At 44.5% G+C, this 17,348-nt stretch overlaps 1 protein-coding gene across 6 annotated transcripts in view; it reads right to left on the reverse strand.

The window, feature by feature from the left end:
* ANGEL1 (angel homolog 1) overlaps positions 1-15,499 on the reverse strand; it is a 187,625-nt gene extending 172,126 nt beyond the window's left edge. For 4 of the 6 annotated variants that reach the window (XR_008209613.1, XR_008209614.1, XR_008209615.1 and 1 more), the window contains exons 1-9: positions 15,189-15,310; positions 12,881-13,480; positions 12,135-12,361; positions 11,454-11,523; positions 10,246-10,679; positions 9,462-9,588; positions 8,565-8,675; positions 8,238-8,307; positions 7,666-7,829 (exon numbers count right to left, since the gene is read on the reverse strand). Coding sequence is in view for 2 of the 6 variants with exons in the window: in XM_052696040.1 (XP_052552000.1) it covers positions 6,645-6,814; positions 7,666-7,829; positions 8,238-8,307; positions 8,565-8,675; positions 9,462-9,588; positions 10,246-10,679; positions 11,454-11,523; positions 12,135-12,361; positions 12,881-13,480; positions 15,189-15,252 (2,037 nt within the window). In the remaining 4 variants the exon portion in view is untranslated. Of the gene's footprint in view, positions 1-5,392; positions 6,815-7,665; positions 7,830-8,237; positions 8,308-8,564; positions 8,676-9,461; positions 9,589-10,245; positions 10,680-11,453; positions 11,524-12,134; positions 12,362-12,880; positions 13,481-15,188; positions 15,311-15,371 lie in introns of those variants that run through there. The other 2 variants (XM_052696041.1, XM_052696040.1) reach the window with 2 other exon arrangements.
* Positions 15,500-17,348: the final 1,849 nt, after the last annotated feature.

Below are 17,348 nucleotides of genomic sequence, written 5' to 3' on the forward strand. Positions count from 1 at the left end.
ATCCCCATGATCTCTGCAGAGCAGAGCGTCTCCCTCCAGGCCAGGGTTGAGTTGGTGCTAGTGGGGCCACAGTGGTCCCCTTCCATGCACATCACTGTTCCACTCTAGCATAGGATAGGGCATTCCAAAACCATTTACATCTCTATCTATCACTGATACAGCTCAGAACTAATGAAAAAATGGAAGGTTTCTTTCTTTAAGAATCATATCATGTGTGTCTTTTTGTAATTAATTGGTGTAGTTCTGTGTCTTTATGTAGCCAGCACAGAACTCTTATTTAGAGTTAGTTCTTACTGCACTTCCATAGCCCTCATGTTGATGATTCTTCCTGCTTCCTTTGACACTTAAGACAATAAAACTGCCTCTGTACTGCTGTACAGAGATAACACAGTGTCTGTGCTGTCTTTTTTTCTGATTTAAACTTCCCCTTTGTCAGTTAGTTGAGAAGTCAAAACTACAACATTGAGTGATGGTATCAGACAAATTATGTATAGATGTCCTACACTTTTGCAGTATCGTGGAAAAAAGCCATAGAAGGACCTTCATTCTTCATCAAGCATCTGAAGGGTAGGTATGTTTGTACACAAAGGCAGCTGCCAGACAGTAAGAAGTTTTTCTGTGGCTGTGTGGCAAAGGCTTAAACTCATATTCTTCTTCTAAGCTGCCATCTGCAAGGCTGCACAAATAAAGTTAGTAGATAAGGCAGGAGAAATTTTAGACTTGAGTCAATATTCTAAGAGTTAATGCAAGCCTCTGCTTGCTCTATTTTACTCTTCAACGTATGATCAAGCTTCCCTTCCTGGCCAGAAAAGCAATTCTGTTTAAGCACTGTAGTTTAGTGGCCTTCCAGACTAATGACCTCACCAGGGCTTCTCAGACAAATTCTGGGTTAATAAAGGACAGTCAGCTGCAACATTCAGGACATTTCCCCAGCAAGTGGGATCCAACTTTATTTAGGCTATCATCTTTCAGGCATAGCATACCCCTTCTCTAGGGAAATGAGTAATAAAAATGTAGGCGAGCAAGCTTACAGTATATGCAACTGCAGAAGAAGGCAATAAACATCCTCTACCCTGTCACTCCAAAGCATGGCACACGCAGTAGTCTCTCTCAGCTAAGTTAATTATATAAACAATTTGTGTCTCAAGGGGAAGTAATTGCATGGTACCTCATAGATGGTGTGAACAGACAAGAGAAAGTAATCACATCATAAGACTTTATAGTCTGTGTCTGAGCTCAGAAGATGACAGACTTCAGCAGCAGCAAAAAGGTTCTTGTTCCATGCTCTGTTATTGATCTTTAGGCATTTAATAATAGCAAAAAATAATTAAGCACTGCAACTTCTATACACCTCTACTTCAGATCCTTGTGAGACTTGCTGCTAACTCTTTTATCAGGCTGTCCCCCAGTAAGATAGTTCCTGCAATTCTAGGTTCTTAAATTAGAGATTATACTACTTGGACATCAGTGAAAAACCTTTGTTGGGAAAAGCAGCTAAAAGCACTAATTAAAAATAATAAAACACCATCACCAAAAAGCACTGCCATCTAATATGCTGAGAAGCCCAAGACTGCAGAATTTAAGGATCTCACATGCACAGAAGCATGTAGAAACCCACGAAAAAGCAGAAATAAGCTCAGAAGGACCACATGTACAAGGACTACAGGATTATGGAAAGGTGTATGACATACTTTGGCTAAGAGGCCATTACAAACTTCAATTAATTTAGTTAAGTTGGATTTCCTGGTTTGTATTTTCATTTTGGCAGTGACTTTCATCTTAATTCCAATAAACTGTTGACACCTACATGGGTGTGTGTTTTTGTTTTTTGGTTTTTTGGTTTTGTTTTGGTTTTTTGTTTGTTTTTTTTTGTGGTGGTGGCTGCATTCAATTCCCAGTTCAGGAGCAGCCTGCTAAAAGTGGTCAGTAAATGAATAAAATTAAGGCTGCTGGAGAAAGCAGCAGACTATCAATGCAGACTTAAAAAAAACCAACAACAAGGCTTCATGCTAAGTCTTTTTTGTGTGTAAAAGGAAAGACTGGATGGAACAAATACATCTTTTGTTCTAGTGCATGCCAACTTCTAGTTCAGTTTTTCACTCATTGCCACCTCAGCACCTTGAAAGTTGCTGTGTTTGTGTAACCACAGTTAGGAAAAATTTTCCAGCTCCACTATACAGCATTCCTATTCCCTTAGAGCACAGGAATGTGCAGGCTAGATATGAAGTAAACAAATAAAAGAGAAAAGACCTTCAAGACTAGATATTTTCAGTGGAAAGTGGCAGAAAGCTCACGTTAGCAGAAGCCAAGCTCACACAACTGACAAAAGCAAGGAACTTGAAAAATGCTGGCTGGTCAGGCAGGTGTCAGCCAGCATCCACCTTCTGCATCTCAGTGACAGCGCTATGAAAAACATCACGACCCAGGCAGCTACAGTCAGGTACAGACAGCAGTTCAATTAACCTGCACAACAGGAAGCCTAATGAAAGGATCCGTATTTGGATGAACGCTGACTGTCTGCAAAGTCCTAACAGTACACACAGCAAACATTCATTAGTAAGGTGGTAAAAACCAGGAGGGGAAATTGCACTCTAGCAGAGCTCTGATCTGCAAGGTGCTAACTAAGAACATCACTCAGAATCAGTAGGAGCACAAAGCATGCCTTGATCTGTCCTTAAAAGAGCATCTCTGAGATGCTCAACTTTTCTCAGGTCTTCTAGAAGATTCTTTAAAGGAAAGGAATGAAGGCCCTGTTTTCCCGTGCCTTACAAAGAAGGCTGCATACAGGGCACTAACAGTAAGTCTTGTTTTTTTTTTGTTTTTACAACAGGAGTTACTCCTATCTAAGTGTTGGCTTCAGAGCTCCCACTCCTCCCACTAAACTCTTCAGATAAGGGGTGAGGAAGCCACTTACAGCTTGACACTATTAAAATACTAAGAGTTTAATATGACTTAGCCCCAAATAATTCTCCCATAGCTTCTAAGTGAAAAAAATACTGCTGAAGAAAATAAACATCAGTAACTTTAAAAGATAATTGGATCTTACATCCAATGTCATGGGAAAACAGCTGTTGGAAAGATACCTCATAAGAAGAAGACACAGAAAAAGAAGGCCTCAAGCAGGAGCCAAGGTTCATTTTCTGACAAAAAGACAGAAATTAGAGAAATTATACTGTATATTACTCCTCCTATCCCGTATGTTTTGGAAGAACTGATCACAAAGGGCATCTTCCTAAAGTGATAAACTTAAGACCAAGAAAGAGAAGTCCAATTTCTATCTAAATGGCAAAATTAAATATGGCCTAGCAGCTGTGGTGCAACCTAAGCTGTTGTTAAATCTGTGTTTGCCTCTACAGCTGCATGTTCGTGCAGCTTAGGACATAACAGATATTTACACACGCTGCCAGTGATCTCTGGCACCCCTTTCCATAAGTACCAACCTCCCTGAGCTCTACATCACTACCACAAAGATGACATAGGTAGTTCACTTCCTTCTTCTGGCTATAGCAGATATTAATGTTCCACTTTCATAGCCATTTCCAGGCTTCTCTGTATCAGAAAACTATGTAAATGACAACTAGTTACACGCTTCAGTCAAGAAACAGTGTTAAGAGCTACATCTGGAATCCTAATTCTGCTTCCCATCACAAGTTGCTGATTACCACAATCCTTTATTATATCACTATGTGATATTCTCAAAGCATCAGAGAATACATTGTTTTTTTCCCCTACAACTATACAATAGTTGCTGTGTTAGTGGCAGGGACTATTTCCATCTATCCCATCTACAAACTTTGCCTCCAACATCAAGAGGCATTCAAAGGTCTCCAGATCCATTTGATGTTAATTCTGAATTGCTCTAGAACAAAAGTTTTTCTTTCCTGAAACAGGTCAAGTCTGTAGGAGTCTACACCAGAGCTTTAGGAACAGTGAGCAAAACAACACAACAATCAACTATTAGAGCTGCATTACTGAAACAGTTTAATCTATGAATGCCCAAGAAAATGTGTGAGCCAAGGCTTTGCGAGATGCAGGATACTGGTGGCCTTCCAACCTTCAGAGAGAAGCAGGAGATTTTTGGGCATCGTCCCAAGGTTTCTAAGCACTTGACTCCATATCCACAGTGTTTAGCAAATTAATTATTTCAAGTCCATACCATACAATTTCACATATACTGAAAAACAAAGTGTTAGACTGACCTGTGAAACCAATTTTCCAGCAAAACAGCTGGAACTTAAAGCCTCCCTGAGAGATGTGTTCATGCAAGTTACCCAAAAGAAAAGTCAAGTCTTTGGTTTGAATGAAATAGAAGAAGTATCTGTGATGTTGAAACTCAGCTACATCACAGGAGTGTCAAGGTGCTTGGGCAACCAGCTCACCCGACAGGGAACTGTGCACATCTCTTGGGTCTGAGTGGAAAGCAGCAGAGGGTCAGGAGGACTTTGACACACACACACACACACACACACACACACACCCCTATCACTAACAGGCTACCGGACTGGGCCAGCAGTTACAACCAAAGCCAACAGTCACAGTGTTAAGTGACAGCCCTACCCGTCACAGTGTTTTTTGTTTTGCTTTTGGCCGGTTGTTTTTAAACATTCAATGTCTCAAGTTTTCCTTCACAAGGTTACCAGCTGGTGGGAGTCATCTGCAACCAGACTGCTATCTGGCAACATACAAACAGCCTGGCAGAAAAATAAAGCTCTCAGTTGCACAGATTTCTGTTTTCTCTTCCCCTTGCACAAATAAAACCAATTATAAAATCAGAGAGTACTTGAAGAAATTAAAGCAACTCTCAGAAAAAACCCACAGAAATACAGAGCTCAGCATCCCTCCCCAATTACAAACACCAGCACCACACCAGAACCATTAACTCTGAAATTTCTGATGATCAAAGCTACAGACTTATTTACCTCCAGATTCCTGTTCACTGTGCAGACTCTTACATGTAGTATCCAAGCTGGGGTAGCAAAAGCCATCCACACATCACCAGGCAAATACAAACCATGCAGCAGGGGCAAGAAGGGGATGCAGAGTTCTTAAGAATTGTATGGGAACAGAACAGAGCACACGGCCCACATCTTTTGTACAATTCACGGAAATAAGCTCTAAAGGATCAACAGTATTTGCTTTCTTGGAAAGAGGGGAATGGTTCCCGAAACCATTCTGCAAGATAAACCCTGATGCCAAATAGACCTCTGGGATGTGAGGATATGATGGGAGACAACAGCTAGACACACTTACCCCTGCCCTTTATTTTCATTGCTACTATTTTGTGTAGCTAACCCACATTCTCCTCTTTCACATCCCAGCCAGCAAAGCCTTGCTGAGCAACTCCTCTAAGGGTTCAGCTGCCAGAAGCACAAGGTGCTGCAGTTACTTTGCATTTTTCATTAAATTAGAAAAAATTTATTTTTCAATAAAGAAAGTAACATTCAGAATATGAAAATCCCCCAGTATAACACAGAAAGAGCAAATGATATTTCAAGTCTTTTCATACCCTCTCAAAAATCCTGAGGCAGGACAAGACTTCTGTGCCTCATTTGCGAACAGAAGGTTAGAAATATTTGTCCCATATTGCTTTCCTCACTCACAGCAAAACTGAGCACCAAAATTCAGACTAAACAAAGCAATCTGCCTCAGGACCAGGTACAGTTTGGGGTTTTTTTTGTACTGTACAAGCTGAGAAAACTACATTAAGATGATACCAAGAGACTGACAATCCTGCCTCCAAGGAAACAGCATCTGTTCAGAGACAAGAGCCAGTCCAATGGGTCCTACCTACCTAAGCATGGCTAGCTCCAGAAAGCCCATAGCCTGCCCAGCAGGCTGCTACCAGTTGGCTCTCTGTCCCCTGAGAGGTAAAATGGAATTTAGAAGACATAGAGGAAGGTAGGGGCATTTACAATACGTTCAACTGTCTCGTTTGATGTTTCTGCTTCCTCTAACACATTTTCAATTTTTATCTCTCTTTTGAGAGCCTCCAGAGATACAGCCTCTGGAGTTGTCATGCTTTACCTTGTTTTTCTTCACCTGACATTCACTGGGATGACCTTGTTGAAATTACTCAACTACACAAGCTCTACTGCCAGCAATACAGCCCTTACCATTATTAAGAAAAACCTATTTCTAAGCAGTTAGCAGATCCACTCTCAAAAGAAGCATCACATTCCTAAAGACCATGCTTCACATACTATCATTCAGAAATTAAAAGAAACATTGTTTTGGTGCGAAAGAATATTGGTGTACATATGCCCTGCTGCTTGGTACCAGAAGCAGACAGCAATCCATCTGTATTTCCCAGGTCCTTGAAGACCTTACCAAGGAACAAACATGGGAGCAAGGTTGGTTCCTGCAGCACTAAAACATTTGCTAAATTAAGCTGTGGAACAAGGATCCCTTTAGGAGATGACAATGCCTGAACACAACTGTGCAGAAACACAGATTTGCAGAGACCCACAAAATACCAACAGAAAGGGCTCCAACTGACTCATCCGTATTTTTGTGAGGGCAAGAGGGCAGAAAGGGACTCTTCGGGCATGTCAAATAAAAGAGTTTTCTTGCAAGCTGGTTGTAAATCCAGAGTCTGAAACAGCTATATTCAGAATATATTTTCTTTAGGCAAAGGGGAACCAACACTAACCCTCTCCGAGGCTGGAGATCTCCAAGCCAAAGCTAGCCAGCAAGCAGAGATGATCAGATGAACAAAATGGATTTGGTAAGCCATTTGCCAGCAACAGGACGTCTTCAGAGAGAAGGGAAAGGCGGCCAAGCAGCTTTAGGACTCCATCTTGGTACAGCCTGCGACCTGATAAAGTGGAAGGAAACAGCAGCTGTAGACTGATGCTGCAGGTAATCTCTACAGACTTGCAGAAAGATGCTTGTCAGTGGTTTCCAATCCTTTCCCTGATGAAGAAAGACAACCTGCACAAACACTGAATGCACTTTTGAGCCTGGATATGAAAGCAGTGAGCATCCTATAATGCTGCAGTTCAATGGTTTTGTATGTTTGCAGGCACAAAAAATCCAGTATATGCTAAATGCACAAGGTAGTTGTTTACAGTGGAATGAAAGGAACTTCCCGTAAGTCCTGAAGATAGTTTCAAATTCCCCATTGAGCAGGAATTAATTTTCTTCGTTTCTAACCTCCTCCCCAAAGCTGATCCTGATATAATCCAAAACCAGTTCCAAGGCAGTTCCTGGATGCATTTACATGCAGTCTTCCATCATCCTAACTCCCATTCCAGGTAGTAGAGATGTGCTGGCATTTTAACAAGAGTCACCTCCTTCAAAGGAGGACGTGTGCTCTCAGTCAGATCTAAAGTCCAAGCCTTGAACTAAGGACTCAGCACTGCTTATTACCAGGAGCACAAATAGTTAAGCAAAGGAAGAAGAATGTATTCTGCTCTGGCTTCCTTGGAAGTCTATATGAACCTTACCTGAGCAGCTTCAGTTTTTCCAAAAGGAAGACAAACACTGTCTTCTCAAGATATCTGAGCATATGTTGCTTCTGCTTTGTGCATCACCTCAGTCAAAGTTACACCCTATATATCTACCCCAGATTATTAAAATGCTCTATCCACCACAGAGCTAAACTATGTTACACCTCACAGCCCTCTTCCAACAGCATAGGGACAAACCCTGCACTGGCACACTCACCTCCTCTGTTTCCATTCATCACAGGCTCTGCTGAGTAGAAGATATAATCAACAGTGGCACCAAGCCCCATGGGCATGGTTGTGACCTCTGGGCGTCCCCTGTGTGGCAGGAAATGGCTGTAGACAGAGGTCAGGTTGAGGCCGTGCCGGATAACACCTGCAGACCTGCAAGTGAACAGCCAGAACTTACCAAGAAAGGAAACAGGATGATGCAGTGTTCAGTGTTGCAGTACAAAGCTCAAAGTCCCCATGCTGATGTCACAGGTGAAGTTGGAAGTTCCCTTACTGATACAACTCTCCAAACTATTTCTGAGTTTGCAAACACGTACACAGAAAGACAGTTGGAATTATGTACTCCTCTTGCACAAAGCAGACCACGAGCTTACCTCATATCCAATACCCAGTCCTGTCCACCCCTTTCACTCTTGAGCTCATCGACCCAATGGTGCCAGAATATCACCTAGTTGCTGGGATCTCAGTGGACCTTCACAATTATTTCAGTCTTTACTTCAAACAGATTTTCAGTGCTGCAGAAAGCGAAACATGGAGGCCACAGAAGGTGCCTCAAATTACCTTGGGATGAACATCTGGAGATCAGGGTCATTCACTGGAGCAGTGTTCTTGGGCCAGTATGGAGGGGGGTCTGCAAAGAAGTAGAGAGATTCCAGACAGATGTACATAAATGCAGCCTACAGAAGAGTTTGAAACCCAAGGTACCTAAGAAACACTGTCTGCTGCAGTAAGACTATACTCTGATCTCTTAAGGAATCAATTAATAATCATACAGCCACAGAATGCTACTTTTCTGTCTTCCCTTTTTGTACCAGGGGTTACCTCCAGCAGTTTTTCATTGCTATACAGCTAGGAGAGTTGTGAGGTGAAAAAATACCCCATTAATACCTGGTTTAGCATCTGTCACACCTTCCAAGAAGACCAGCTCTGGTGGTCGTTCACAAGCAACATCACAAAAATGGAACTGGAGCAGGAAGTCTCGGCTGTACTTACGTCTGCCTGCAGACAGAAATACGATTTAAGAAAATAAAATATCTGCAGCAAAATCACATTTACAGCAAGTTTCATACCAAGCACCCTTACACCATGTCAACAGGAGTCAGTAAACACAGCAGTAACTGTACTCTGTTCTATTCCTTTAGCCAATGCATCCATCATGGTCAGCACCTTGATGAGACAAATTAAGAATGTTTCCTCTGAAGCACTGTAAGTTCAAGGGATTTTTAAGCAGATCAGTGAGCTCGCAACTTAAGGAAACTCAAGTCTGCCTAAAAAGAAAAAACAGTTCTGCAAATTAGGTTGAATACAAATTTTATATTCAGACTTCCAACAAAAACTATTCAGTGTGGCCTCATTTTTTAGAATCCACTTTAGAAATAGTAGAGAACAATTACTGTTTTTAAGTGGACTCTTGGCATTTTCTAATTCCGGCATGCAATCAGTACCCAAAATTGCTCTTACAAATACCTGCAGTTGAAAGCTATGGATGCCAAATATCAGTTACAACTGCACAAAAGCTCAAGCCTGAGAATATAAAAGATATGTGGAGCAATGGTTACCTGGAATCCTCAGCTGCAGGCTAGAGAAATATTGCAGATACTGGGCTACAGTGACAGACTCCAGAAAAACTAAATTTAATTCAAATACCAAGGAAAAGCACAGACGAATAGAATTTGTTGCTGACTGCCTCATATAACACATGCATTAGCTACTGTGGGAGACAGCAAGGCCCACAGACTCTCAATCCACAGCAAGCTCATATACTCAGCACACACTAGAGCTCACCCTGTTTCTTTGGCTGGCACACAGTAACATACTGGCAGTTGTCTGTTACACCCAGTGAGCTCGGCCACAGCGGGGACAGCAGTTTCCGAGAATGCAGCTGTTGGGAAAGGTCTTCCTGACCAGACACCTGCAAAGAGGCAACAATCAGCAGAGGAAAACATCAGCAACACACAACAGAACTTCCGCAAGCTATAGACAACATATGTATATGCATTCACCAAGAGCAAAACAAGAAAGTGCCCTCACAGTGGCAGTGCAGTGGGGCATGGATTCAATTAACTAGAAGTCACCATACAGAACATACTTTGTGGACATGTGTTGTTGAATTGATAATTCTGCATGAAAGCCAAAGACATATCTAAGCATGGATATAAATTAACAGGTAGCCACTTGAAGAGTCCAGCATAGGTAACCATTTCATGGGCAAAACTGGTTTCACATCAAACACCTACAAAAATTTCAGGTTGCGTTGGTGGATTTGTGCTCCCCTACACTTCCAGTCACCCAGCAACAGAAATCCCACAGCAAGGGAAAACCAGGGTGTGAGATGAAGTAACTCTTATAACTGGTCTGGCTCAAAAGAAACAAAAAAAGCAGTGTTGGAAGCAACATGCACACATTTTTCTACTTCTTTCCTCAGCACTGCTGGAGGCATTGGGGATGAGTCCTGAATAATTAAGTTTAATACTGGGACTCTTTCTTGTAAGAGGAAGAATACAGCCTTGCTTTTCTCCAGCAGCGCGCAGTAAAGAGCCACCCCATCCCAGTTTTGCCTGGCACCTACCTTCCAGGCTGGCATTCCCTGGTAGGAAAGTTGACCATTCCGGATGAATTTGTAAAGCGGAGAGTCAGGTACAGAGTTCAGGTCTCCACACAGGATGACAGGATAGTACTGACCTTCAGCGGTTTTTGCAATCTTGTCGATCTCTGCTAGGAGCAAGGCCATCTGGGCAAGTTTGATATCTCCCCGCCGGGGATTGAACAACACGTGTGTGTTGGCGACACACAAAGGACTGACTGCCTTCAGATCAAGACCCTCTGGGAGCAGGGGCTGCAGCAGAAGCACCAAACCCACATTATCCCGATTGAGGACATCCAGGCCAGGCCGGAAATACTCGATGGGGCTGACGGTGATTAGCTGGAATCTGCTTTGCTTGTAGCACACTGCGCAGCCATCAGTCTTTCTCCCAGTTCTCCGTTTATAGAAGCAAGCAAAGCCTGAAGAGAAACCATCATCCATTAAAAAGTTAATCTGGTTGCTACCTCAAGCTCTCATTCCATTCAAATTCAGCAAGTTAGTATAGCAGACTTGTAGAAGAGGTACCTGCTATGATTTGGAAGAACACAATTCAATCCAGAAGGACTGCCCAGAAGGATTATTTCTCCAACCCCTATGCATTCCAACTGTGTTAATTTTCAGCCTGGTTTCTACAAAAGATCTAGGCTCTAACTACAAAAAAAATCAACCGCCATCTGCCAGTAAACAACTCTACTTGTAAGGCACTGGTTGCTTAGTAACATAGCATTTTACAGCCCCTATCAGCATTCCCCTAAGCCTCAGTTCTCTCTAGCAATAAGCAGTGCTAGGGCACATAAGAGAAGTGCTTTTCTTCCTTCAGCCACAATACTTTCTGCCATACAGTTACTCCTAGTTATATACAGTTACTCTTAGTTATTCTAACATACAGTTACAATGCTCTGGGTGCAGCATTATACCCAATTCTGTCCCAGTAATCACCATCTATAATTTATAATCATGTCTTTTTTCTCTCCTTGTCCTCCTAGGACAGATTTGTTACTCTGATCTCTCAAATTGAAAAGTCAGTTACAAATGAAAGGGTAAAGGTCCAGGCAGATAGCTCAGAAGTGAGGCCAGCAGCTCAAATAAAAAGGAAGAGTTCTTTCGAGACTGAATGCTTTGAAGACTAAGAGGGAAGCACTGCTCAGTCAGGCCATGAGCTGGGCATACAGACACGTAAAAGCAGGACATACCCATCTTCACGAACGCTGGTTCTAGCTGCTCCCTGTAATGGTTCTCTTGCACCTCCTGTAGACACAGAACCTGGAAGGAAGTCAGAGACCTCACTTGCTCCAACAGTATTTGCCAGTTACCTTGTTTCAGGGAAGGAAGAAAGTGCAAAAGTATGCTGGCATACTAACCCTGCAATAGAAAGGCCACGATTGCAACTGTGTCCTGTAATTCCCACCTAGAGAGTGATAACTTTCTGGGTAGCATTAGTTTATCAGTGATGAGGTGAAAGGTCATTCATCATGCAAAGAGAGTTCACAGAGAAAGTCGTGAAGTCCTCTTTTATGTGAGCCCCCTCTTCTGTGCTGCCTTATAAACTTAGCCCTTCCCCCAAAAAATACATTACTCTTCTTCCTTCACTTCTGCTGTTTATGAAGTTAACCTCTGTTAGCTAAGTATTACTAAATGCTAAAAAACACAGTCAAAACAAGAAAGGCAGCAAAAAAAATGTATACACAAGGCCTCATTAAGTCTCAGAGGAATCAGCATTCAGCTACCAGGTAGATACCCTCTTCCTACTACTTTCCTCACCCTTAAAGAAAAGAAGGAAAAAAAAAAAAAAAAACTGCCACAATGCAATTAGATCAAACAAAAAATTCAAATTCTAGTGATACTAACATGTAAGGGGCTTAAATCATACTCACATCAGGATCCCAATGTTGGATCTCCTGCAAAATATTTGGAAGGCGGTAGTCCCAGTTCAGGATGTCTGGATGACAGTGCAGGTAAAGAGCATGGCCCTGTTCCACCAGGTCCTGGGCAAGGATGTTGTAAGACATGACACGAAATTCAAAGATAGGATTTTTTTTTGAGCCCAATTCTAGCTCACAAGGCTGGACAGAAAGATCCTCCCAGTCTCTCCATAAAATCTCTAATAAATAAAAGGAAAAAAAAAAAAAGAGAAAGCCAAATTACAGCCATTCTAGATACCCTCCAGATTTTTTTTTTCCTCTGGGACACAGAATATCAATTCCCTAAGCTCAGATAATTAAGCCTCTAACCTAATTCTCATCCACTCTGGGTTTCAGATGCTTTATTTGGATTCCTTTGGTTAGTTGCCACTGAGGATGAGGTAACAGAAGACCACAGTTGAGCATATAGAAAAACTCAACAAGCTTTTGGGAGCTTTCTCAGGCACGGCTCCTGGGAAGTAATGTATCAATATTCAGAAAGCCCACTGGCACAGACACTTCTAGCTGTGATCAGCTTGTCCTAGGCAAAACCTGACTTCATAGCTTTCACTAGCAGATCTTGTCAGTTCTGTATGGTCTGATACAATCAGTGTTTCCCTGATAGCAAGCCCAGACCTACTCCCCTCAGAAACAAAAACCTAACCAGGTTCTCTACAATACAAATTCCTAAAATTAGATCCAGAGCTGTTGACACTGACCATGGTAGGGTACTTCTGCTGGGAGAGGACAGAATTGCACAGCATCCTGAGCAGGCCAGGCAGGGAGCTCCGTTGGCACCATCTCTGTGCCACCTGTTAAACTCCACGCCAACACCGCCGGGTCTTCATTCAGCCCTTCTACACTGATAGTGGCACAGCCAGCTATCTGGGGATCCGCTTGTGGCACCAGAGCTGCCCAAGGTGCACTGCCTACTACAGCCACTGTTTCTTCTGCTGGTAATTTTTCCAGTTTAGTCTCTGCATGATCTTGCAGTTCTGAAGAAGTCAAGGCACACAGCTCTGTGAGCTGCTGACTGGCACACCACACGACTTCCGGAGCTGAATTCAGCTCACTAAGGCTACTCATCAATAGTTCTGAACCTTCTAACCAGGTGCTGGTGGATGCAGCCGATACGTTTCCCACTACTGGCGCACTCTCACTGGCTGATGAACTCCCCACTCCTTCCTCCAGCCACTGCTGGAGCAGGGCTTCTCGCTCTTCTTGGACCAACTTTCCTCTGGTTGCAGCAAAGATGTCTTCTATCTGGGTGGACGTGCTCTTCGCCAGAAGCACATTCTTTCGACACGTAAAGAAAGCATCTGCCATTAAAAAAACACACACACACACAAAAAAACATAAAACAGATGAATATGCTTTACCATTCATTATTTCTTTCTCCAGTGAATTTGCTGTTGTATATAACCATTCAGTGTAGCAACCCAAACAAATGACTTCTCTGAAGAAAAACAGTTACAATCTGAGTAACTTACCCTGCCTCTTAATGTTAGACCACAGTCTATAGCTAGCTTTTAGTCAAAGTCATTGAAACTGTACAGCACAACAATGCCTTTACCAACCTGACTAAGTGCAATTCTCGCTCAGGCAGCACCACAGCCAGTCAGCCAAGCCGGAATGTGCTGTGGCAGTTGGACCTGTTCTCAAATACACATCTGTACAAGTTAGCTGATGGGGTGCATGGGTTAAGAAGCCAAGCTTTGAAGGTGATGACTTGGAACAAGTTTCTTTACAGAAATTTGGTAAAATGTACTATTCAGATAAGATGATTAAAAATGGTCACATGTCACAGCAATGTGCTAGAAAAACTGTTCTGTAATTAGAGATGAAAAGTAAAGAAGCAGGGGGACAGATATGAGCAATTAAAAGACTTATTAAAGAGAATATATGCACAGAAGAATTCTCGATAAGAATTAATGGCCACCTGGTAACCGCTATCTGTGATAAATATATATGTATACATAATCTGCTGTTCACACAACACTCTTGAATATTGGTAGTGTAAAGCAGAAAATGACAGGGACTCTTTCTACTTCTATCGACATCAGAAATGACAGTATTGATCTTTTGCTACAAACCATACACAGACACCAGTCCCTGCTGTTAAGCAGGGATTTCTGTTGTCTACAAATCCCCTTTTTTCTGCTGTACCCCTGCAGCAGTCACCCATAGCAGTAATACACAAGGGTCAGCAATAACTGTAGGCTTGTTCTGCTGGTATCTTCTGTGAATGCTTTTTGCGTGCATCAGAAACATAGCACAGAGACCCACAACCCCCCTCTGTACACTTGTAACGAAGCTCACGTTTGTCACAAATACCAGCACTTCACTTCCACACACGGCTATCATAGGAGCTTATAAGGCAAGAGCTGAATGTCGGGGCGGCCAGCCGGTCGCTGTGATCAGCCTGCAGCCATGGCTGCCACAGACGTGAGAACCGGTTCGGGCAGGACGGCTCTACACAAACACAGCACCAGGGCCTGCGAAGCCACAGCCGGATCGGGGAAACCAGGTGAAATCTGCACAGATCCAACTGAAGGTGCTTAAGGGCTACCAGGCCTCACAGCTGGCCGTCTCCGAAGGTCTCCCCGGGACCCGCAGCGCGGCTCCGAGGCAGCACGCTCAGAGCCTCCAAGAACAAAATCCGCGACTTCGAAGCCAGGGTCGGGAGCTGCTTCCAAAACGCCCGCCTCCAACCACAACCGCACGGAGCCGCACACGCGGCGAGCCGCGCCGAACGAGCAGAAAGGGCCGCACCACCTCAGAAGGCGACTCCGGGCAGCACGGGGCCCCTTCCCAGCGCCCAGGCGGCAGAGCTGAGGAAGGACCCGGCGCAGCCTCCACCCGAGGAGCGGAGGCCGCCGAGGGCCCCGCGGCCCGACCCGGCCCCAGGGCGGCGCCTTATGGGAGGCAACGCCGCCGCGTCCGGAGCGCGGCGGAGGGAAGGCCGGGCCCCGCGCGCCCCCCCGGCCGCTTTCCGGCCCCGCAGCCGCCCGCCCGGGGCCGGGTTACCTCGCAGGGCCCGGAGGAGCCGCACCGCCGGCAGCAGCACGTAGCAGAGCACGGTGCCGATCATAGCGCGCGGCGCGGCCCGACCTCCTCCGCCGGCCCGGCCCCAGCTAGGCGACGCGCCGGCCCGGCCCCGCCTCAGCAACGGGCTGACGGCCCGAGCCCCGGCTCCGCGCAGGCACTCACCGCGCCGCGGCCGTCCCCTCGTCCGGCCGTTTCGGGCACGGGTCTCGCCGCGCGCCGGGCCGACCCCGACAGGTCGGGGCAGGCGTGTGGGATGGCCCGGTCGGGGTGGGGCTGCGACCGGGGCCGGGCGCCCGCGGGGCCTGGTGACGGCGCTGACGCCGGGCTGCCGAATGGGTCCGCAATCCGGGAGGGGTGCTTTCAAATGAAAGTTTGCGCTCTGTTCTCCAGAAGCCTTCAAAAGTTGCAACCCCCTGAAAAAGCATCACATAAAGTCCCTTCTGGTCCCAGGCGGTTCGTGATTACAGTTCACTACGTGTCTCGCAAACCTGTACCCACATTAGTCAACATCTCGCAGAGAGCAGGCTGCGTGGACAAACCCCGTTGGCAGCAGGTCGAAGCACCAGCACACCAACGCCTTCTCCTTCTGTGGTTTGCTCACAGCATGTCGCAGCTCTGCAAAACCACTCCATGTGATCAGCTGCAAGCACACTGTGAGCACCTTGTGGTCCTGTGAAGCTGAGGCCTGTCATGCTGAAACCAGACGTTTTCAGGGAAAAAGTCCTGCTTGAGCTACATTTTTAATACTTTGTTTTATTCCACATTTGGCTGTGCACAAAGTAAAAATTGCACTGAGCACCACTGCAGCTCTTTACGACAATTACATATTTTAATGTATCATAGTAATATACAAAATTGGCAAATCTAACTCAGCTAAACTGCATTGTCCATGAAAATCACCTTTGTCATCTGGTAGGGAGCATTTAGATCCTATATCCGTACTGGTTATTGCCTCTCACTTATTACATGTTGGTTTCTGCTTCAAGTTAAAAGCTTCTCATATTTTCAGAATAATGCTTTATGCCACCTCGGGTGTTTCCCCTCCCACTTGGGAAACACACCCAGCACACTTCTGGAGGGTGATCTCAGTAACCCTCTTCCAAACTCCCTTAAAGATGGCTCTTGGGATTAGGTCAACAAGATTCATGCTGTCCCTAACTCTGCACCAGCCAGTGCTACCAGGCTGTGCCTCGGATGGGCCCTAGCTGTTGTTTTATGTTATCATAGTATTATGATAATTATGATATTATGATACATAGTATTATGTTATCATAGTATTATTATCATAGTATTATCATGTATTATGTTATCATATTATGTTATCATTAAGCTTGAAAAAGACCACTAAGACCACGTAGTCCAGCCATCAGCACACCACCACTATGCCCACTAAACCATGTCACTCAGCACCACATCTACACTGTTCTTGAACACCTCCAGTCCCTGGAGGTGGTGATCCCACCACCTCCCGGGCAGTCTGTTCCAATGCATCACCACTCTTTTGGAAAAGAAATTTTTTCCTAATATCCAAACCGAATCTCCCCTGGCACAACTTGTGGCCATTCTCATTTGTCCTATCACTGTAACCTGGGCTTCTTTCAGGTAGTTGTTGAGAGTGATAATGTCTCCCCCGAGCCTCCTCTTCTCCAGACTGAACAATCCCAGTTCCCTCAGCTGCTCCTCATACGGTCTAGTGTCTAAGGTCTATACTGTGATAAGCACAGCAGGTGTCAGTGGCTAGGACCTGAGCTGATGTTACTACGTATATGTCACGGAATAACCTCTGTGCCAAAACTGAGTATGTCTCTGGCAAAGTACAGCAGTTGTCTGCAGTCTCCCATATCTGGCCGCAGTATGAAAACCATCATTGGTGTCTGCCTAAAACAGAGGATGTTCTCCAGAGGAAGGGTTTGTGACAGCAAAGGCAAATTGCCAGGGAATTTAAAACAAAGCTGTTCTTTGAGAGTTCAAAAAGTATCTTCAGGCCCAGCCCACATTAGGATAAGCAGACTGGAATAGAGAAGAATATTGGCCAGAACCACAGACAAGCAAGGATCTGAACTGCCACTGTTGTTTGGCCTATGCGAGAGAAAAATATTTACAAACTTGGCAACAGAATCAAAGCTGATGGAGGTCTGC

Source organism: Tympanuchus pallidicinctus, unplaced genomic scaffold (genome assembly GCF_026119805.1).
Source record: "Tympanuchus pallidicinctus isolate F22 unplaced genomic scaffold, pur_lepc_1.0 scaffold3, whole genome shotgun sequence".
NCBI classification, from domain to species: domain Eukaryota; kingdom Metazoa; phylum Chordata; class Aves; order Galliformes; family Phasianidae; genus Tympanuchus; species Tympanuchus pallidicinctus.